Below are 22,924 nucleotides of genomic sequence, written 5' to 3' on the forward strand. Positions count from 1 at the left end.
AGTTTATTTATATACATTTTGAACAGTAAAGTTCAAATTGTACTCACAGGTTTAGGCGAATTTGGGCGGTGGGTTCAGGTAGACGGTTGAAAATGTTATCAATTTAGATTTCTATTTTCCAACTTTTTGAGTTCTACTAGTATACTATAAAATTGTGGCTTTAAATTTAAAACAGAGAGTGTATATAGACTCAATCTTACGGTCACACAATCCACCCATGCCATGTCATTACTGTGTTCTATCAAAACTTAGACCTACCCAGATAGTTAGTGTGGACAGGAAATTATGGGAAAAATACTACCTTAAACTTCCAGTCTAGTTTCACGAGACAAGATGATTGTATGATCATAGACCGGTACCGCCCGCGGTAAGTCAGCGCTGCAGCAGTGCTTCAAAAAAAAATACATAGCCAAGTTTCCGCCCAGGACATACAAGGCCCAAAACTACCGTCCTTGGCACTTATAGGTCTCTGCCTAGAGGAAGTAACACGAAGTTCAGTTGCAGAATTTTCCGAGTTAACCCTATTTTTATCGTCGTTGACTGCGCTGTTGCCGGCTTCCGTCGATGAATCCTTGATTGGACTTCCTATGCAAGCAAAACTCTTTTTTCGGAGCCGCTGATATTATATCATATACCCCAGTCCAATCGGTCAGGGGTATTAGGAGTGGACTGACATTAATTTCTGCAGCATGAACTTAGATTCGATGTAAAATTTTAAAATATATCAGTATATAAACCAGTACAATCGCCATTGTCACGAAGGAGACTTTGTTCAATTGGAGAACATCCAACATCCTCTTCTCTTTCCCTTTCCACTGCATGCAATAGTCACAATTGGACAAAACATGCGCTTTCACCTTTCCACTCTCGTCGTCGCGACCTCTGTCGTTGTGACAGGCGTTCTTGCGATTCCCCTCGCAAATACCAATGAGGAAGCTCCAGTCTCCATGGACTCCTCCAATCTGATCCCGCAAAACTTCACTGCTTCCGACGGTATTACTTATGAGATCGTAAGAACATCCAAAAACCTTTCGTTTCGTTCATATATTATATATATATAGTTAGTTATATATATGCGAAAAACTATACTAACACCTCTTAGTGGATTGATGCTGGGTTTATCAGCCACGCGCAAGATGTAACAGACCTGGACAAGGAAAAGCGCCAAACCGGGCCCGCGGATCCACCTGCACCTGCGTCCCGTTACCCGCCAGTGTGGAAAGGCAAGTCCACGGACCAGAACAAGTGTCGCCACAGTTCTTTCACCGGTGACACAGGCCCTCACGCACCCACGACCGGACGATGCATGGCCATTCAAGAATGGGCACGCACCAATAAAGGCTACTGGGCCATTGGGTGGAAGTCCATCACGCCGAACCAATATCGCGCCCTCCTTAGTAGTCGGAAGAGTGGTACGACGCAATGTCTCTTTGGGGTCAATCACTCTGCTTGGGAGGTTCGTATTGGCAATACAGATATCTACGACCTCATTAGGGACTCCTTGGCGAAGTATAGCCGCTCATACAACGGGGTGTGGAGGGTTCGATCCTGGGGTAGTGCTGATTGTGATGGCGATCTGGTCCAGAATGGCTCGGCGGAGTTGAAGTGGTGGTTGTCGGAGAGGTTTTAATTAATTAATTGAGACGGCGATATTGGTAGTGAGACTGTTGGCTTTCTATACAATATAAATATAAACATCTTCATATTACGGGCTGTATGAATTATTGTAATGTAAGGAAGATGTTGTGTATGATACTCCAAAATGATCAAAACTACCTACTTTTGTAAGAAATAATGAATTATTTCTATAAGAGAAAAAAACCCAAATTCTTTGATTTGGTTAAGTTGCTACCCATACCCATCTAGGCAAAATAATATTGAAATGACACTACAATGACACTGCAATGACACTGGAACGACGCTGCCCTGACACCCCACTGGCACTGCACCGGCGCCAGCATTGGTACTGGCACTGGTACTGGCACTGACTGGCGGGCCTATGCCGCTGGGTCTGTGAGTCTACCTGCCTGCCTGCCTGCCTGCTCCGCTGACATCAGTACAAAATCTTGCAATTTGGTATTCAACAGCCGGAGTGTCGTTGTAATGTTGGTGTGACACTGACACCCCAGACGGGTAGCAGCCTACACGAATAAAAAGTCGATCACATTTTCTATACAAAAGCAAGGCCGTTTTGATCACTTTGGACCCCCTATAGTCCTGGTTTGGTTGAATGTATTTTCGCATCAGCAATTAACGTTTTCCACCGGGAAGTGAGACACTGGGAAGTGAGACAGCAAATTTTGAATTTCAAAAAATTATAATAAATTTATTTCTAATCAGAAAAATCTGAAAATTTCACGTTATTTAGAAACTACTAAAAAGAATAAGATTTTAAATTGACAGAACTTTTCAAGCATTATTTGAATTAATATTAATTTTTAAAGCCAAAATTTTTGGCGTTTTTGGCTGTTGTGTTGAATGCCACATCAAAACAAAATTAAGCGAAAACCCAGCGTCGCGCTGCATTTTGACAAATTTTTTATTATCGACATCGATATTAACAACGTTAACAACATTAATAACGTCACTAGCGTTATCAGTATTATTCGCGTTACTAGTACTATTAACATTAATATTATAATTATGGCTCGACAATCTCAAAACTGTCGCTAATCTGCTCAACGCATTCTCTTTCAAGTCGACAAGGCTGCCTTCGAGAAGAACATACAAAATGTTATTCGCGCGTATAAGAAAGGGGATTTCTCTTCTATACGTACATTTGCGCGCGTATATAGCATATCGTACGCAATATTAGCTCGAAGAATTAACGACAGAAATAATAATCGAATTACAGCACACCAGTAATAGCTAGCAGTAACCATGGAAAGTGAAAAATCACTAGTATAATAAGTAATGCGATTGTATAGCTAGGGATTCCCCTCGCGTATAGACATGATGCGTAGTATGGCTACTAAATTAGCAAGTCGGGATTTAAGTATCAATTAGATAGAACGATTTATGAAACGATATACAGTGTAAGAAATCGTATATAGACTAGTCGAGATATCAAGGTAATACACAAATAGTATCACCAGGCAAGAGTAATGTACTAGTGTGAATACAGATTAATATTTAAATTATTGCTTAATTTTTAAATACATAACAGCGAATATAGCGATTTAAATAGATAATTAATAAAGGAAATAATAAAATAAATTAGACAAGAGTTAAGTCTAAACTTGTTAGAAGATTAGATGGAGTGATGTGTACTTGATTAAGTGCTCTTAGACTAAAGTGTTCTGTCGAAGAGTTTATATACAGGGAGTAGCACATACAGGGTGACTAAGCTAGTTATGTATAGGGTAAGTAGTAGGTATATATAGGGTAAGTAGTAGGCATATACAGGGTAACTAGTTACCTTGTATTTGGTAAGGTCATATCGAGGGTAAGATATTCTGATACTTTTACTAAATTTCTGTTTGGTGTGAATAAGATTTCTTAATACGAGATATGTATTTTGATTATATTTACTTACTGTTAGTATTAAACTAGTATAACTTTTGATGTTGTTTTAATAAACGCTGTTACCTTCGCACTTTGGGTAATCTACTAGATGGCAGGATCTATAGGAGGGGTACTTCTAAGGTATATGTCTATTTTCGTGGTTAAGTAGTTAGTTCTAATAGCTTTGGGGCTGGATTTTCGCCGTTTTAAGAGTAGAATTGTAATTATAAATATGCTTAATTGAGTTTAGACCTTCGTACTAATTGTAGTTATTTATGCTTTATTAAAAATTTTTCTTAATCGTAAAACTACTTTTGTGGGTGGAAACTGTTAAGATAAGAAAAAGAATGTATGTTCTATAAGAGCTTTAAGTCTATTGTAGTTGCGTGCTTTTGGTGTTTAAGTTTCGTTAAGGGTTTAGTTAGATCGTCTGTTAGATTGTTTGCGAATAAGACTTTTTTAATCTGAAATTCCTTTTTTGTATATATGTCTTTAATTAAGTGGTACTTAATGTCCACATGTTTTGTTCGGTTATGCTGCTTGGGGTTGATAATTGTTGCGATATACCGTATAAGGCGTAGTGCCGGGTCTATACGTACCGCTCTATAAATACAGGCGGATCTACGATGTATTAGGATCTAGACGATCGATCATCAATCATACATACACAGACCTACATACTTTCCAACGTACTTACGAGCTGTAGAACCTTTAACACATTATCAGCACAACTTCCTGATCCTAGAAAGAATATCTACCAACTAAGTACAACGTACTTCAGCTATTTTCACGCTTTACCGCAGTATCTGCAGACTTTTACTAATCATAATCTCAAAATCGCAAAGATTACCCCGCTTTTCAAATTCTCGATACAACGCTGCATAATATACCTCTCAAAACGTAATGTCTACATCTGTTACCTTCTCAAGCAGATTTACCTTAACCGCAAATAGCCATAACTACCAAGTCTGGCTCGATAAAATTAAGCAAGTACTAAAATTGTATATAAAATATAACTATAAGTTGTCAAAGTTTATTGCTGATATTTCTATAGCGTTACCAGCTAGTACTTCAGGATTTTTATAAAATATTAGAGAATAAATTAGGGTCTTCTTGTCTACTATTAAAATAGTAGACGTTACAGATGCTAAACTGTTAAACAAGTACGAAACAGCTAAGTCATTCGCTAATAATATTATATAAAAATCGGTTTATAACAATATATATAATATCCTCACTAGCTTATTACCCAAAGCTATAATAGATTTATTTAAAGAAAAATACAGGTCTGATATTGAAGGTGCTATAAACATGCTTAAGAACCGTCTTTTCTCTCTTACTATATAGCTAGAAAAATATAACATGTATATAGCTGTTTTGTGTTATTTCGAGGCAGTTATATAGATACAAAAGGAAAGAAGTGATATCTCATCTTTTACCTTCTTATAGTCAAATCTTATTAATACTACTAGAGGGGTATTAGACGAAATTAGAGATTAGCACCTTAATATCTATATGATTATATAGTTTTATACGATGAATGCTATCAATAAAACGGTATATATAATTAAACGTTTAAGAGATTATATTTTTAAGTAAATAATCTTGTTTCACTATGGGTGTAATGCTCGTAGATATAGAAAGTTAAAAAAGAAGAGTGCTAAATCTCAAGCCCCTTCTGTGTCTACGCTACCACCAGCTACGGACGCTACCGGCTTAGTAGCACATAAGGGAAATAAACGAAAGTTTAAACGTACAGTTAATCAGGATAATAAAACTAAAGAAGGTGGTGCGGAGAAGAAAGTTCGCTTTAATACTAAGAAAAACGCAGGTTCTAGCTCTGGCGCTAGAAGTATGACCCCTTAGAAAAAGAATAAGATAACTTACCCTTCATGCGGCACTTATAAAGGTATAAGCCACCCAGAAGAACACTGCTTTGTTAAGCATCTAGAATTTAGACCTCTAAATTAAAGAATTAAGAAAAACGTTTCCTTTTATTCCACAGTTTTTAAATCCCGTGACGTAATAACGGTATACAAAGCTAATATTAAAAAAAATGTCTATAAAAGTGCTTCTGAAAAATCATAGTATATAGACTTAAGCGCAAGCGACTAGATCTGTAAGAATTACGATTTATTTATATCTAAAATTTATGTCTCTTTTGATATAGAAAGAAAGATAAGATTAAAGAATAATTCAATTATATCTACTTAAGAATACGGAACTTTTATTATAGAAACTAATACTACTATTTTAAAAATACATGATATGCTGTATACGCCCTAAATAACTCTCAACCTATATTCTGTCAGGAAACTGTAGGAAAGAGGAATAAACGTATATTTTATACTTTAGAGTAATATCCTTAAGAAAAACGGTTTTATTATAGTATAGTTAATTTTCGATGAAAAAATAGGCCTCTACGTACTAAAAAGTAATAGTAAATGCTATATATCTAAGAAGATATAAGATAGATTCTTTATTTCAGAAGTTATAGCGTTGTTAGTATATCGAGTAATTATAGATTATATTTTCCTAACTGAAGTTACGGAATTATTAAAATAATATAGGAAACTAAGTTATATTAGTTAGAGAGTAATTTGTAGAAATATAATTCGAGCTAAGGTTGAAGTACCCTTTAAGAAGCAGGGGAATCTAACTTATAAACTATATTTCTTATTTAAAGCTAATATATGTTTAAATCTAGATTCTGTTATTTCTAAGAAGTTATATTTCTTAGAGTATATATACATAGATATAGTGGGGTTATTTACAATAGCTTTACTGTATAAATGTTATTTGAATTTTATAGTTAAGCTATATTAATAAGTAAGGTATGCGCTTATAATTATAGACGAGGTTACCTACTATAAATAAATAAAGTCTTTTACGAGTTGTTTAGAATATCAAGTATATTTTATTTAATTCGTAACGATAATAGAACATAAATACGATTGATAATTTAGAGTAATGACTGTATACTTCGATAATACAAAAAAGTTCATACAGAAGAAAGTATAAATCTTTTATATAGAATATAGTATCGAAATTGAATCTTTCGCCTTATACGCATACGAGTAGAATGATATAACTGAGAGAGTAATACAGACGCTATAAGAACTTACTACTATAATTCTAATAAAATCTAGCTTACTAAAAGTATTTTGGTAAGAAGTTTTATCTACAGCCTGCTTTACAAGTAATAAGCTAGTACTTCCCAAGCAGAAAAGAAAACAAACGCTTAAATCCTTAGAAGAACAGCTTAATAGAAATTCTGTCAATTATACTCATATATACTTATTTAGCTGTCTGGTATATGTTATAATGCTTAAGAAAAAACGCAAGAAGATTTTCAGCTAGCATAAAGTATGGAAAGACATATTTCTGAGATATACTCGTATTTTAAAATAGTATAAAGTCTAGAATATCTCAAAGAAGTACGTTTCTATAGTTAAAAACGTGGTATTCGTTGATAGCTCTGCTTCCGCACGAGAAAGCTATAAAGTATGCTTTTCAGATTCTAGCTACTAAAAGAAGTCATACGTTATCTTAACCCCATTAGTACCTATACTTCCTAATTCGTAGGATATAGAGTTACAGAATAAGCTTAATATTAGAAAGATATACGACGATAACTAACGATATATCAGTATCATGTTATTGAAAGGCCAACCTGCTAGAAAGCTAAATTTTATAATAATAGTTAATACTCTACTTGCTTAATAGCAAGGAAAGTTAGATAACCTAATAATTATAGATAAAATAATCGACAATAAAACTGTTAAGGTTAAACAGGTAGAAGAGTAAACCGCGCTGCAACGTAGTAAAAGATTAAGAAAGATAAAAAAGATACGCACGTTATGTACTATAATTATTTAATCCTTTAAAGTCAAATATTTACAGTATATAAGGGTTATCGAGATTATTACTTTTATAACTGTAGAAGATACTTTAATTAACTTCGATTTATTATAATCTTATAATAAAGCTATAGCTAGTAAAGAGAAAGAAGGCTAATTAGCTATAATTCAAAGAGAAATAGAATTATTTATTAATAATAAGATATGGACTACGCTTTTAGAGGTACTGTACGGTATTAAATTAATAAATACGCGCTGAGTCTTTATTAGGAAGCGTATAGATTCGGAAATATTATATAAAGTCAGATTAGTAATAAAAGGCTATAAATAGCACTATAGTATTTATTATATAGAAATGTATACGTCAGTTGTCAACTTACGTACTATACGAGCCTTACTAGTGATTACTACGATTCTGGACTTAAAAGTTTACTAGCTAGATATTAAAATAACGTTTCTAAATACTTTTCTATTTTTATAGAAGAGAACACTTATTACTCTATTAGTAAGTTATAAAACGCCAGCTAAAGTTATAACACTGCTTCTATTAAAGTCATTGTATGGTCTAAAACAGGCTTCATACCTATAGAACGAAGACTTAAATAATATATTTACAGACGAAGAGTTTCTATATAAAATAATAAGAAGCGAAGTAGATAAATACTTGTATTTTTATAAAAGTATAATTATAGTTATATACGTTAATAACTTCCTAATCTTTTTAAAAGATATAACTATAATATAGTAAACGAAAGCGTACCTAATAAAAATATACGAAATCAAGAATATAAGTAAAGTTAAATGGTTTTTGGATCTACGAATACAAAGGAATTATACTTCTAAAATATTATAAATAAATTAAGAAGAATATTGTAAAAGCATTTTAAATCGTTTTAGTATGCTTAATAGTAAATCAAGATAGATCTTTATAGATTCTAGCGTACGATTATCGAAGGATGTTTTCTAACTCACATTTAATAAAGAAGATTATAAAATCTACCGAAGTATAATTAACTTATTAAATTACGCTATACAAGATAGCCGACCTGACTTAGCATATATAATTGTAAAGTTAGGGCAGTATGTCTATACGCCTACGAAAAAATATTGGAAAGTAGTAATATAAACTTACTAATACCTATCTACCACTTACAAACAGTTACTCTATTATAACAATAAAATAATCGATAAGAAGGATTTACCTCTATTACTAAAAAGATATAATAATTCAGATTAAACACAAACCTATAAACTAAAGGATATTACACGAAAGTCAACGTTTAGCTACGTATACTTATTAAGAGATAGCATTATTTCATAAAACAATAAACTACAATCAATTATTATAAAATCCTTAATTAAAACAGAAGTAATAACTTCTAATCATACAAGAACTAAAGAAATTTAGCTTTGGAAACTATTATTCTCAATCCTTATATCGCTTTAACCACAGACAACACTCCCTCTACCCCCTACAGTTTTATATATAGATAATACTACCGCCATAACCGTAAATATAACAAGTGGTAACTAATAGAAGATAAAGCATTACAATCTACAATACTTCTAGATTAGAAAAAAGATAAGAAATAATATTTTTAAATTAAAGTATTATAGTTTTAAGAAGTTACTAGCAGATGTGTTAACTAAGTCCCTACCGACTAGTTCGTACAACTATTATTTTATACGTATAAGCTTACTCAATTAAAAGAATAAAAATATTATTTTACTTTATATTGTATAAAATCTCAGATAAAACAAACAGCCGCGCAGAATAAACAAATAAAAGATAAGGCCCTCAAGGCACTAAGGCGGAAAGGCTACGCCTCCAGCAGCAGCGTCTTTCGCTTACACATAATTTTGCATCCTAAATTTATTTTAAATTAGCTGACGTACCATCTAGGAACTAGAGCTATAATTTACGCATTCATACGGCCGCGTAAATAAGCCAATTTCGTTATTATATTCTGCAAAGTAGGCAGGGGAGCTGTACCACTTAGAATACCTCGTGCCGCGTTAATTGTAGTAATGACCTGAGCATGGGTAGTACTCTTATCTACTACTCCTCTAGCGCCATTAGCTCTATTAGCTCTATTACCTGCACTTCCTCCGTGCGCTGCTAGAGCCGCATTAGCAGCTGCCAGTGCTGTATTAGAAGCAGTTAAGGCTGTATTAGCTGTAGTTAAAGCTGTATTAGCTGCAGCTAGCTGATTCTGCAGGTTCCGTACGTTTAGGTTGGCAGGAAGGTGGGTAAACTGGGGCATAAACATACTATCTGCCAATATTAGCCCTCATATTGCTCCAGCGATAATACAGTCATTTGATAACAATAGAGGGCTACTAAGAGCTACGCTATAGAGGGTATTTGGCATATTAGCACTATACCTATACGCCTGTAGAACCGCAGTCTGATATATGACAGAATCTCCAAAAACAATTATAAGCGTTGGCGGATTATAGACGATAAAACTGCATCCTGGCCCAGAAGCGCGAGAAACTTTAATGCTCTATACTTAATACAAATTAACATCTATGTTCTTAAATATATAAGATTATAGAACTTATACCACGTACATAAAGAGTTTATCTTTATACAAGAACTGTATTTATTACTGCAGGTATTTAAAGATACAATATACAGATAATTATTATCGAAGTACTGCTGACAAAATACGGCATAAATATATAATGCCGGATTAGCAAAAATAGCGTTCGCACGAGCAAAGTAACTAGCAACAGCAGCAGACATAATAATGTTATAAAGTTATAAAGATATAAAATAATATAATAGTAATAATAAAGTAAGCTGGGGCTATGAACGAAGTTAAAGATATAAAAAAATAAAAAGTAAACAAGGCGAATAACAGCCAATTAAATACTTTTTTTTCTTCAGAATAACTCTAGATGTCTACATTAATTTTAGAGTTGTACAGCATAGCTCTAAGCTGGGGATGTGATATGAAATTTAGTAAATTATATAACTGTAACAAATATCTCTACAGCTTTAGAGTTACGTACGTTTTAGATAATAATTCTAGAGCTATAAAGATTTCCATATGTAATAATATGTACGGTAATTTATAATTATTTGCTGCAAAGTATAAATCTGTATTAATATAATAAGTGCTAATAAGCGTATAGTCTAATCCAACATTTGTACGGAATAGTTGGTTCTATAGGTTATTATAGTAGTTATGCTATTATAAGACATTAAAATGTACTGTTGTAAATGTAACGATTTTATACTCTATAACTGAGAGATTACGCGCCTTTTATAACTAAGTAATTTTATACTACGAGCTGCGCAAGCACTATGATTAGATGAAACTATAATAAATTAAATATAACGGGGTATTAAAGTTACTACAGTTTATATTGTAGATCCTACTAGATTGTAATTATGCGAAGTTATAAGATATATCGTAATACAGCGATTCTTACCGTCTACGCTTCATATACGAGCTAAAATGTTGCGATATACTATATAAGATATAGTGCCAAATCTATACATACCGCTCTATAAATACAGGCGGATCTACAATATATTAGAATCTAAACGATCGATTATCAATCATATATACATAAACCTACATACTTTCCAGCGTACTTACGAGCTGTAGAACCTTTAACAATAATCAATGACTATACAGCTATGCAGTTAAGTCGTAGGATTAACGGCTTTCGAAGTTGAATTCCTATTGTTTTAATTAATCGTTCTAACCAAATAGCGTCTTTAGCTGCTTCGGATGCAGCTATGTATTCGGCGTGCTATGTGCCGTTGACTACAATAATTTGCTTCTTGGATTTCCATATGATTAGACTTTTGTTCAAAAACTATAGGTATCTTTTAGTTGATTTTCTATCATCTAAGTTTTCTGTTAAGTCTAAGTTTAAATAGCTAAGTAGTAGATTTTCTTATTGGTTTTCTTCTTAATTTCCACTTAGTGTTAGTCTTAAGGACTTAGTTTTGCTTAGGTATCTTAGTACTTTTCGTGCCACTTCAGCGTATACGGTTATTAGTCTAGAGTTATATTTAATTAGCTGTCCTATTACATAGGTTAAGTTTGGTCTTATATAAATTATTAGGTATATAAATTAACTATTTAGTTATTAGTACTATTAGATCGCGTTATTAGTTAGAAGTTTCCTATTATCAACAGTTAAGTTGCGTTTTATAGGGACTTTTGTAAGATTACATTAATCTATTCTGTAGCAAGTGAGAATTGTCTTAATAAATGTAGATTAGTATAAAGTGACTATTTCTCTTTGATAGTCTCTTTTGATCTAGATGCTTAGAAAGATTTTAGCTTCTTCTATATTAGATATTTCATACTTAGCTTTCAGGGCCTTCTTAATTTTCTTTATTTTGCCTTTGGTCTTTGTCGTTATAAGAAGATTATCTACGTATAGAAGAATTAGAATTCCTTTTACTTTATTAATATACAAGTTTTTATCGTTATTATAAAATATAAATTCTAGCGTCTTTAGAAAGGCATCGATATCTATGTTTTAGATTTTAGATACCTGGCGTAGTTTGTATAGCGTATGTTTTAATAGAAGAACTAATTATTTAATCCTTTTAAAAATATGCTCATAGTAGCTTTTTAAGATTATTATATAGACTTTTTCTAATAACCTAGAGGTTAAGAACGCAGTCTTAACGTCCAGTTAATGCAGTTCTATATTAAGTATAGCTATTATAATTATAAAGAGTCTGAACGTTACTAGTTTAACTACAAAAATATATGTATTTAAATCAGTTCCAAATTGTAGATTATCTTGGATTATTAATCGTATTTTATACCGTATAAGCACGTTTTAGGTTTTGATCTTAAATACCTATTTTAAAATAAGAGCCTTGTGTTCTTTAGATAGGTTTGCTATTATAAAAAATTTATTAGTTTTATGTGAATCGAGTTCTTTTTAGATTATTTTATGTTATCGATTTTTTTCGATGTAGTTTATAGCTTTTTTATAGCTTTGTGGCTCTTAGTCAGAGGTAATTCTATTTTGAATTATTATGAGTACCTATTTTCTTACTGCGCTATTAATATAGTTGCTTTAAGTTACTTCGTTAGGGACTATATCCTTTAACAGCCATCTTTTATTAGCTCTACATCTCTTAACATATTTAACTTTATATAATTTAGTGTAGTTATTATTAGAAGAACCTGACGTATATTTATCTAGGTATATGCCTATAGTAGGTTTATTCTTATTATGTACCTAAGAACTATTCTAGGCGTCTTTAAATGCTTTTTTGCTATTATATAGTTATTTGCGAATAACTTGTTTAAATAACTCTAAGTATTCGCCTGTTGTGCATGTAGGTTTACTGATTATAGTCAAGTCTTTAGCTAAATTATTTGGCTTATAAGTATCTTTATAATGGTTTCTACTTCTTTTACTAGCCGCTGGGATTTCTGATCTTTATAGACCAATATTGCTATTAGCTGAATTAAATAATAGTTCATTTAAAATCTCAAATCTTATACGGCGTTTAACTGGAGTTGGTATTTTAATATAGTTAAAGAATTATCTATCTTTTACCTTACCTTGGTCTTATACCACAGGTGACTCTATATGCGAACTTACAAGTTTACTTATATTTAATTTTAATAACGGTCCTTAATTTATAATACTACTCAAATAACTTTCGGTCAAAGCTAAGTCTTTATATACGTGCTTAAATCTAAAAGTTTAATTACCTAGTTAATTATCAGCGCCGTTCCTTAGCTAGTAGTCATGTTGCATGATTTTTCTGACTAAACCGCTCTTACCCGAAAATATATTTTCTTTTTATTTCAAGTTCTTTTCGTTATAAAACCCTATTCCGTTCTAGATTTTATAAAAAATAGTGCTATCTTTAATATATTCTATAAACAAATATAGGCTAGCATATATAACGAACTTACCTTGTTTCTTTTTTTTAGATACTTAATACTACGCCAAACAACTAAACAATTTCAGATAGAATAGATCCGATAAATAACTATTTAAGACTTCATATGACGATTTTTCATCAAATAGCTCTGCAGATAGTAAATAATTTTTTAAATAGATAGTTATAACTATAGCTTCGTCTTAGAAAAAAACAAGTAAATCTACTCTATGAAATATGACGGTAACTATAGTTATTAAAATAGTTATCTATTTTTTAACTACGCTATTAGAATCTTGATACTAAAGAGGAAAGGTCTTAAGCTTAATTCCGTTTCGGATTAATAAACCTTAAAACTTTTAATTGATATACTCTCTCGTTTTATTATCACAGCAAAATTTAAGGATTTTGCTAGGTTTTTCTAGTTATTTTTTTTTTTTAACATATATAATGACGGATTTGAAGCTATCGTAAACGTCGATTTTTCTTTTTAGCGTCTTAACTTCTGCTTATTTAGAGTAGTTTTTAATAAAGACTACGAAGTAGTTTTTACTATCTTTAATTTGTAGTAGTCTGCCTAATAGGTTATTATAAACTTTCTCTTAAAGAATAGAATTTTTAAGTTAGGCCTTAATACAGTTATAGGTTTATTGTATTTTGGCTTAGATATAAATCTAATAGGCTAGTAGATTTTTCTCTTTAACTTAGATATTCGATATTAGATGTTTTATTAATTTCTTTTAAGTCTGATAACTGATATAGCCAAGTCTGTTATGCTATAACATGAATTACTTAACGTTTTCGCTTAAGGTTGCTTGACTGTCTGGTTTAGAAGTAACTTCTTTATTTAATGTTGGATTAAGATTAAATATATTAAATTCTATGTTAAGCTCTTCTGAGTTAGAATTTTCTTTGTTAATAGTTAAACTGATTAATATAGTGGTTGGTAGAATTTTCCATTCTGTTAACGCTATAAGTCTGTTAGTTTTGCGTTTAATAATGTGTGTAGTGTCTTTAATTACTGTTATATAACCAGTCTTTCAGAGGGTGTGTGTGGATAGGAGCTTGCGAGCTATCTTGAGAATCTATAAAGCAGGTATGCGGAGATTTGGCTAAATCTGTGCCATTTTTCTCCTAAGTACGTAGATATAGGCTTTACTAGCTGTGTGAATAGGTAGTGGTTGAGATAGTATTCAGTAACTAGCTAAGTCTGTCTTTTTCATAGTGTAAGTATCTGTTGCGCTGAAATCAACTAACTAGTTATTATCTAAGATTATGACTCTTCTACTTTCTTTAGTAGCTATGTGATTATAGCGGTTTGTAATTTTAAAGTACTAATTGAGTTTCTTCTGCTCCTCTTCAGTAATTTCTTTTTAAGTTTCTGTTATTTGCGTTTTTTTAGCTCTTCCTCTTCTTTTGGCTTCCCTATCCTTTCTACGCTGCTCTGCTTTCTCTTTTATAAGATAGTTGAGTTTAAAGTACTTATATTAGTTGTAATAATAATAGCTGTCTTTGTTTTCTGCGCTATTTCTCTAATTAAAATAATTTCGGTGATTCCCTCGTTTTTTATCCTTGCTTTTTTATTTACTCTTTTTTTTTCGGTCTTTACTTTTATTAGAATCCCTATATCTTTTAAAAGCGCCTTTGAGAGTTCCTTTAGCGTAATTAGCTTAGGCGATAGAATCTTTTATATAATTAGAGTATACTATTTCTCGGATCTTAACTTTCTGAATAATTTGTTGAATTTGATAGGTCGTTATATTTGAATTATTCTTGATTATAGGCCAAATAGTGTCAATCGTGAGTTTATATAAAGTTAGTAACTTTAACAGATAGGTGTCTTTGAGTATATTATCAGCTATTATATACTTAGTATCGACAAGCTGTGCTTGAACGGTTCTTAGTTTTTTAAGCCAATTAACTTATTTCTTATTTAAGATTGGTTCTATTTTGAAAAAAGAAATATGCAAGCTAAAAGCTATGTTAAAGTTTTGAATTAAAACGTAAGCTTTATTAAGCTCCTTCTACAGTTAAGCTACAGTAGTCGGTTCGGAGTAAATTCTCTGCAGCAAATTATTGATATAATAAATAAGAAGAACTAATGCCTTTCTTTTTTATTTTTACCAGTTCTTGTAATCTTTGTTTAGTATAAACATAAGATAACCGCGGTATAGATTTTATTGCATGACTATTCCTTTAATTGTATGATCGTCAATAGTATATAAGTCTAAAATATAAATTGAATGTTCTGATTAAGTCTCTGTGTCTAAGATTTTGTTGTCTTCTTCGTCTTCAGACTGGCTGTTGGTTTGAGCTAGTGCCCTTAAGCTTGACGCTCTAGAGGCTGTTGCTTTAGAGGTTATGGCTCTAGTAGTTGAAGTTTTACTAACCGATCTTCTAATTTATCTAGTAGATTCACTTATAGAATTTACGACTTTGATGTACAATAATTTAAAGACTCGTTTTAATTTTTCTAGTTTTTCGTCTTCGTTAATTATAGTTTTAAGTAGATTAGTACGACTTATTAACTGCATAAACTATTCCTTTTATTCGTAATAGTTGGAATTGGTAAGTTGAAGACAGATTCCGTATTTGCACTTATAGTAAGTAATAGAATTATACTCTTTGGAGTTATCGATTTATTCTGACATTGTAAATAGTAAGTTGTAGAATTGAAATTAGTTTCTGTCGTGATGTAGATTATAGTTATGCCGAGCTTATAACCTGTTAGAAGATTAGATGGAGTGATGTGTACTTGATTAAGTGCTTTTAAATTAAAGTGTTCTGTCGAAGAGTTTATATATAGAGAGTAGCACATACAGGGTGACTAAGCTAGTCATGTATAGGGTAAGTAGTAGGCACATACAGGGTAAGTAGTAGGCACATACAGGGTAACCAGTTACCCTGTATCTGGTAAGGTCATATCGAGGGTAAGATATTCTGACAAAACTAAACGTTCGGATATATAGAGTATTGAACTAAATAAGAGTTAAGACTATATAGAGTATTAAATTGGATAGGAATTAAGTCTAAATTAAATATCTAGATATATAGAGTGTTGAATTGGACAGGAGTTAAGTCTATATAAAGTATTGAACTGGACAGGATTTATTTCTGTATAGATTAGAAAGTCTATATAAAGTAAAAGCCTAAATAAGCCCTATGTTACACCTGTCCCAGGTCTCCTTGGCGGGATTCCCAAAACAGCTTAGCACCTTGCTAATTTCTCAACTCTATTTATTCAGGTCTCTCAATGTAGGAAATTATGTATTCAAATAAATGAATAGAATTATAAGTAGAATATGTAATATAGTTAGGTATAACTATTCAATAGAAGTTTCCGTTAATAAGTTGATTAATGGAGTTTAAGAAGGAATTTTAAATTATCATCAATCAAAAAATATTATATATATAAAACTTTTTTTTATAACGCATAAATATTTTAATATAATCAAGTAAGTGTTTTAGGCGTTTTAAGCAATTTTTAATAGTCGTCCGAGTCGCTCATAATTACTCGCTAAAATATGTTTGTTACAAAGATATGCGAAATCAAATATGTGTTATAGTCAACATAAAAAGTCAAAAAATACTAGTAGAATCACAGATATATAAAATATTTAAATAAATAACAAACATAAAGTAAGAATTGTAAACATATTAACAAACTAGTCATAAAGAAATTTATAAGAAAAAACTAATATTTAATACGCTAAACTATTTCGCCTAATTTAATTAAAACGTATGACAAAGCTGTAACACTATTTTCCCTTTTTGTTCCGAAAAATTTATAAAAATGAATTTCGTGTGCGGGATTCTTCTGTGTACGTACTACAGGTCATAGAATAGACGTTATTTCATACGGGATTTTCCTTCGAGATAGTTTTTCATAAAAGAAAATTTTATAAGGCAAATTCTCGTAAGTAAATATGCAAGAATAGTTTTATTATTGTTGCGATATACCGTATAAGGCGTAGTGCCGGGTCTATACGTACCGCTTTATAAATACAGGCGGATCTACGATGTGTTGAGATCTAAACGATCGATCATCAATCATACATACACAGACCTACATACTTTCCAGCGTACTTACGAGCTGTAGAACTTTTAACACGTTATTAGCACGATTTCCTGATCTTAGGAAGAGTATCTACTAACTAAGTACAACGTATTTCAGCTGTTTTCACGCTTTACCGCAGTATTTATAGACTTTTACTGATCGTAACCTTAGAATCGCAAAAATTACCCTGCTTTTTAAATTTTCGATATAACGCTGCATAATATATTTCTTAGAATATAATGTCTATATCTATTACTTTTTCAAGCAGATTTACCTTAGCCGTAAATAACCGTAACTACTAGGTCTAATTTAATAAAATTAAATAAGTACTAAAATCGTATATAAAGTATGGCTATAGGCTGTTAAAATTTATTACTAATACTCCTATAGCGCTATCAGCTAGTACCTCAAAATCTTTATAAGATGCTAGGGAATAAGCTAAAATCTCCTCGTCTACTACTAAAATAATAGACATTATAGACGCTAAACTGTTAAATAAGTATAAAGCAGTTAAGTTATTCGCTAACAATATTATACAAAAATTAGTTTATGACGATATATATAATATCTTTACCGGTTTGTTATCCAAAGCTATGATAAATCTATTTAAGGAGAAATATAGACTTAATATTAAAGGCGTTATAAATATGCTTAAGAATCGTTTTTTCTCTCTTATTGTATAGCTAGAGAAATATGATATATATATAACTATTTCGTATTATTTCAAGATAGTTATACAAATATAAAAGGAAAGAAGCGATATTTTATCTTCTACCTTTCTACAGTTAAGTCTTATTAATGCTGCTAAAGAGGTATTAAACAAAACTAGAGATTAACACCTTAACATCTATATAGTTATATAGTTTTATATAACAAATACTACTGATAAGACGACATATATAATTAAACATTTAAAAGATTATATTCTTAAGTAAATAACTTTATTTTATTATAGGCGTAATGCCCGTAGACATGAAAAGTTAGAAAAGAAGAGTACTAAACTTCAAGCTCTTTCTACGTCTACACCATTACTAGCTACGGACGCTATCGGCTTGGCAGCACATAAAAAAATAAACGAAAGTTTAAACGTACAATTAATCAGGATAATAAAACTAAGAAAAGTGGTATGAAAAAGAAAGTTCACTTTAATACCGAAGAAAACGTAGGTTTTAGCTCTAATACTAGGGATATAACTCTTCAAAAGAAGAATAAGATAATCTACTCTTTATGCGGCACTTATAAAAATATAAGCTATCCAGAAGAACGCTGCTTTATTAAGTATTTAAAACTTAAACCTTTAAATTAGAGAATTAAGAAGAACGTTTCCTTCTATTTTATAGTTTCTAAACCTTATAACATAACAACAGTATACAGAGCTAATATCAAAAGAAATATCTATAAAAATGCTTCTAGAGAATTATAATATATAAACTCAAGCGCAAATAACTAAATCTATAAAAATTACGATTTATTTATATCTAAAACTTACATTTCTTTCAATATAAAAAGAAAGATAAAATTAAAAAATAATTTAATTATACCCGCTTAAAAATACAGAACTTTTATTATAAAAACTAATATTACTATCTTGAAGGTATATAATATATTATACGCGCTCTAAATAACTTTAAACTTATATTTTGTCAAGAAACTACAAGAAAAAAAGATAAACATATATTTTACATCTTAGAATAATATTTTTAAAAAAAATAATTTTATTATAGCACAGTTAATTTTCGATAAAGAAATAGGCCTTTATATATTGAAAAGTAATAATAAATACTACGTATTTAAGAGGATACAAGATAAATTCTTCATTTTAAAGGCTATAGCGTTATTAACCATCAGGAAAAAAACACATTTCCATCCTGCTCCATCCTGCCCATCCTAAGGCAAGATGGGCAAGATGGGCAGGATGGAAACCTGCCTTCCGGGTGGAGCCCTTCCATCCTAAGAAGCCCTTTCCATCCTAAGGAGCCCGTTCCATCCTAAGAAGGGCTTGCATCGGATGGAGTGGTTTCCATCCTAAGGAACAGTTTACATCCTAAGGAACGGTTTCCATCTCAAAAATAATCTCCATCGGACGCGTCTTGTTCGGATCTACGGAGGCACTGTATACGACCATCTGAGATAATAAAAATACGGTTGAAAAAATCACAATAAACATTAAACTTTTCAGTCGGATATCTCATAAGAACCAGACTGCACGTTTCGTGACGGGAAAGATATATACAGGGCCATAACATCATTAAATAAACAAGAAATCAATGATTTAGTTAAGGGTATCAAGTTCAGAATGAAAGGAAAGGGGGGAAGATGCATCGGCCTCTTGGGGGTCTTCAGTGGCACCCTCTGGATCTGTACGGGCCTCTCGTAAGTTGTCGGCACCTTTCACCGATTTAATATTTTTTTCAATTTGTAAAACTAAAGCATCCTCCATATCTAATGATTCTTGGGTATCCTCTGGAATGCTAACGACGTGGTGCTTGTCTTTGAAGACCCCGAACGCGTCTAGTTTCTGCTTGATCGGTACCAACAGCATCGATATGATATTGGTTTGATATAATTCTCGACGAGTTCTCCAGAATTCTAAATAGATCATGTATTGGTCTGGAGTGGCCCTGCGTTAGCCTCGTATCTCCATGAATAGGTGGATTCTACTTACGTTGTCCATTTAAAGATTTCAAAGTACAACTTGAATCGACAGTACCGGTTTCGAGTCTTTTTAAAGCCCCCCACAGAACTGTAGCGACCCAGGAGATAGTGATACCATTTACTTCTCGATATAGCGTCGGATTTTTGACCCAATGACCATTAGAAGTATTACAGAAATATCGAATCAGTACTTGGGGTATAACTGGAGAAGAGAACAGTGGCGGACTCGGCTTCTGCTGAGGTTAGTACAGAACCGCTGCGGCCTTGAATGTTTGGCTGACTTACATCCCAGAAATCCTTCTTAGAAAGAAACCTGTTTTTTTCCAGAAGATATTTGACTCGTTCTGCTCGAGCCGGTATAGAGAAGGGGAGGACATATTCGGACTCGATAATCTTCCGAGCAGCGTCTGCTACATGACCTCGAAAACTTGAAAGAAACTGTTCAATTTGTACTTGAACTGACTTTAGAAAAGGGGCCGAAGCAAGACCACGAGAGGCAAATATCTGCTCCCAGACATCCCGAACCTCTCCAGTGTCCGGGAATGGATTTTTTGTAATGCAATAGACATGGAGATCTATGCAAACAAGATTAAAATATTCGGTATATGTCGGTGGAATGTTCGTCGCCTTAGTTCGGTTTTTACGGGAACGACTCACGACCGAGGCTGTCTCGAGCAGTTCCGTACAACCCGATTGAGAAATGGATTGAGATGGTGTAATACTGGAGACCTCAGATGCTGCTCGGGTGGCTGTTGTCAGGTTTGAATCTGCTTATATCAGTTCAGTACGGGCCCATATGAAAATAAAAGAATTATTTAAATATTAACTTACTTGACCTTTCCAACAAACGACGTCCCGTCTTTTTCTCTAATTGATGTTGTTGAAATGTCGGAATTGTGGGTGACTCTATTAAAGTCTCTTGTGGTTTTGCTGGTTCTGCTGGTTTTGCTATAGGCTCTGTGTCTGCCTCTACCTGGCTTGCTGGTTCTGCTGGAGGCTCCGTATCCGCCTCTGCCGGATTGTTCAAAATAGCTTTGAAAAAAATTAGTTCCTATATAAAAGGTGAACAGAGAATGAAGACGGATCAGTACTCCGCTGGTCCCGGTCAGTGACAGGAACGGGCTGTTGTGTTTTAAGAAGCAATCGTATTAAATCCTCCCGAGATAAGTCTGAAAACTTCTCTGTTTCTACTGTAGAGGATGTGTCGACTTCCGAGGTTTCTGTACGGGTTGCTGGTAGTGCTGCTGGTGCTGGTTCCCGATGTGTCGCTTTTGCCCGGGCCTTGATTTGTTTTTTAGTGACTTTGGCACTTTTAGTCTGTGGCTTCCTAGGCATGACAGAGGCTTGTTCAGGTACTATACGTACTGGCTAATGATAGAGACTAAATTTTGAAGATTTGATAAAATGATAAAGATGTCTCGGTTCGATGTCGACGTGCAGTGGAACTTTACGAATATCCTGATGATTGTTTAGGGAGAAATGGAAAAAGGGGCTAGATATCTTAATTTGATATGTGAAATGTGATATGTGATATCTTTTTTGAGTAGGATGCCAAAGCGCTGTGCAGATCCCAATCGGGTAATAATGTTCTCACCACCAAACTATCATCGCGAGCTTAGTATTCCACAAAAACACCACATATGGAAATGTTGATTGATCGAACTGCTAACCAGCGCAGTTCTGAAGTTCTTCCTAGCTGGGCCATGTAGGCCTCGAGCAGTTTTCATTCCAAATATATAAAATACATATATAGGGTCTAAAAATAACCCAATCTTTCAATACAATACAATCAAATAAAATCTGGGGCATCAAGCCAGGGTCGACGCGCTGGGGGTGGTGAATCAGCTCCACCAGCTCTATGAAGGACCACAACCAAATATGCGGCCTTCAAATCTTGACAACGAACCAACCAAGTCAAAACATCTGCATTGGTACGCAAATGCATACCAGCAGGAACTACATTGGTCCCTCCACCAACTGTTGTGGCCGTTGCCACAGGTTCATTTTCTGGTAGATTATATTCTACCGTTCTATCCTCCGTGAACCCCCAGACCGACCTTGGCTCTTCACCGACCTGAAGGAGATCGTTGAAGAGTGATTTCAAACTAGCCAAAGTTGGCTGTTTGAGCAAACCAGTGAACTTAGCGACGTCTGCCGTATTATATCGGAAATCTGCTAAAGCAGTTGGCGGATTTCCGGCAACCAAAACACCAAGATTGGTATCTGGTTCGACTAACCAGCCCAGTACCAACCTCGGAGGGTTGCAAACAGTTCGGACCCGTTTCTTAGCCCGGTCTATAAACAAATTATATTAGTTTTGGATTTTGAAAAAAACCTAAGTAGGCAGGAAGGCCTGAACGGATCTCTGGGAGGCTTACCAAGTTCTTCCTGGTTTGGTTCCAGGTTAACTGAGAGTTCCAACTCTCTCTTCCTTGCCCTTTTAGGGACTTTTTGACCCAGATAAAGCTGATCAAGCGCTTTAACCGCTGCGTCAGGGTCTGCATCGGCACTATTAGTGATGGCATCCTCAATAGGAGCCCTAGCCTTTAAAATCTTGGCTTTTTCTTTCGACTTTAGCTTTTTGCCGAAAGCGGTTACCATCTCGTCAATGGCGCGAATCTTCGTCTCGCGGGCTCGTACAGCCGCTTTATAGTCATCGTCGTTATCTGGGTCAATGGTGGCGGGAAGGGGGTCATTAAGCTCTTTTGTAATATGAGCAAAATAAGGAAGAAGACGAACTTTTTCAAGAATCGCCGGCCAAACAGTTCCAGTACCAGCCTCAGTTTTTGTGAAGACAGGCGGTGTCTGACTCCTGAGGATCTGTTCGACGTCTTTGCGTAACGCCAGCCATACTGGGTTAAAGCTGGCCCCAGATATTGAAAGTTCGGTTCGAATTTGATCAACTGTCCATGGTTGCGAGGAGGCCTTGAACTTGACCGTGCGGGAACCATAATCTCCGTCTGCCAT

At 33.4% G+C, this 22,924-nt stretch overlaps 3 protein-coding genes across 5 annotated transcripts; 1 reads left to right on the plus strand and 2 right to left on the minus strand.

Annotated features, from left to right (window-relative positions):
* Positions 1–845: 845 nt before the first annotated feature.
* Positions 846–1,630, plus strand: DFL_009921 (uncharacterized protein; the record flags this gene model as incomplete). Its single annotated transcript, XM_067639878.1, has 2 exons — positions 846–1,010; positions 1,103–1,630. The coding sequence occupies 2 exons, from the start codon at positions 846–848 to the stop codon at positions 1,628–1,630; spliced, it is 693 nt and encodes a 230-aa protein (XP_067487622.1).
* Positions 1,631–19,574: 17,944 nt separating this feature from the next.
* On the minus strand, positions 19,575–21,292 carry DFL_009922 (uncharacterized protein; the record flags this gene model as incomplete). Of its 3 annotated transcripts, none has more annotated exons than XM_067639879.1 (5): positions 19,575–19,912; positions 19,968–20,187; positions 20,243–20,724; positions 20,789–20,989; positions 21,049–21,292. In XM_067639879.1, 5 exons carry the CDS (start codon positions 21,290–21,292, stop codon positions 19,575–19,577), a joined length of 1,485 nt encoding a protein of 494 aa, XP_067487623.1. The 3 variants fall into 3 exon arrangements, with proteins under 3 accessions (XP_067487623.1, XP_067487624.1, XP_067487625.1); XM_067639880.1 differs by having other exon boundaries at positions 19,968–20,190; XM_067639881.1 differs by having other exon boundaries at positions 19,968–20,190; positions 20,243–20,727.
* Positions 21,293–21,746: 454 nt separating this feature from the next.
* DFL_009923 (uncharacterized protein) lies at positions 21,747–22,924 on the minus strand (the record flags this gene model as incomplete). The annotated part of the gene is made up of 2 exons (XM_067639882.1): positions 21,747–22,252; positions 22,336–22,924. 2 exons carry the CDS (start codon positions 22,922–22,924, stop codon positions 21,747–21,749), a joined length of 1,095 nt encoding a protein of 364 aa, XP_067487626.1.

Source organism: Arthrobotrys flagrans (assembly GCF_004000055.1).
Source record: "Arthrobotrys flagrans strain CBS H-5679 chromosome Unknown unitig_1, whole genome shotgun sequence".
In the NCBI taxonomy this organism is placed as follows: Eukaryota; Fungi; Ascomycota; class Orbiliomycetes; order Orbiliales; family Orbiliaceae; genus Arthrobotrys; species Arthrobotrys flagrans.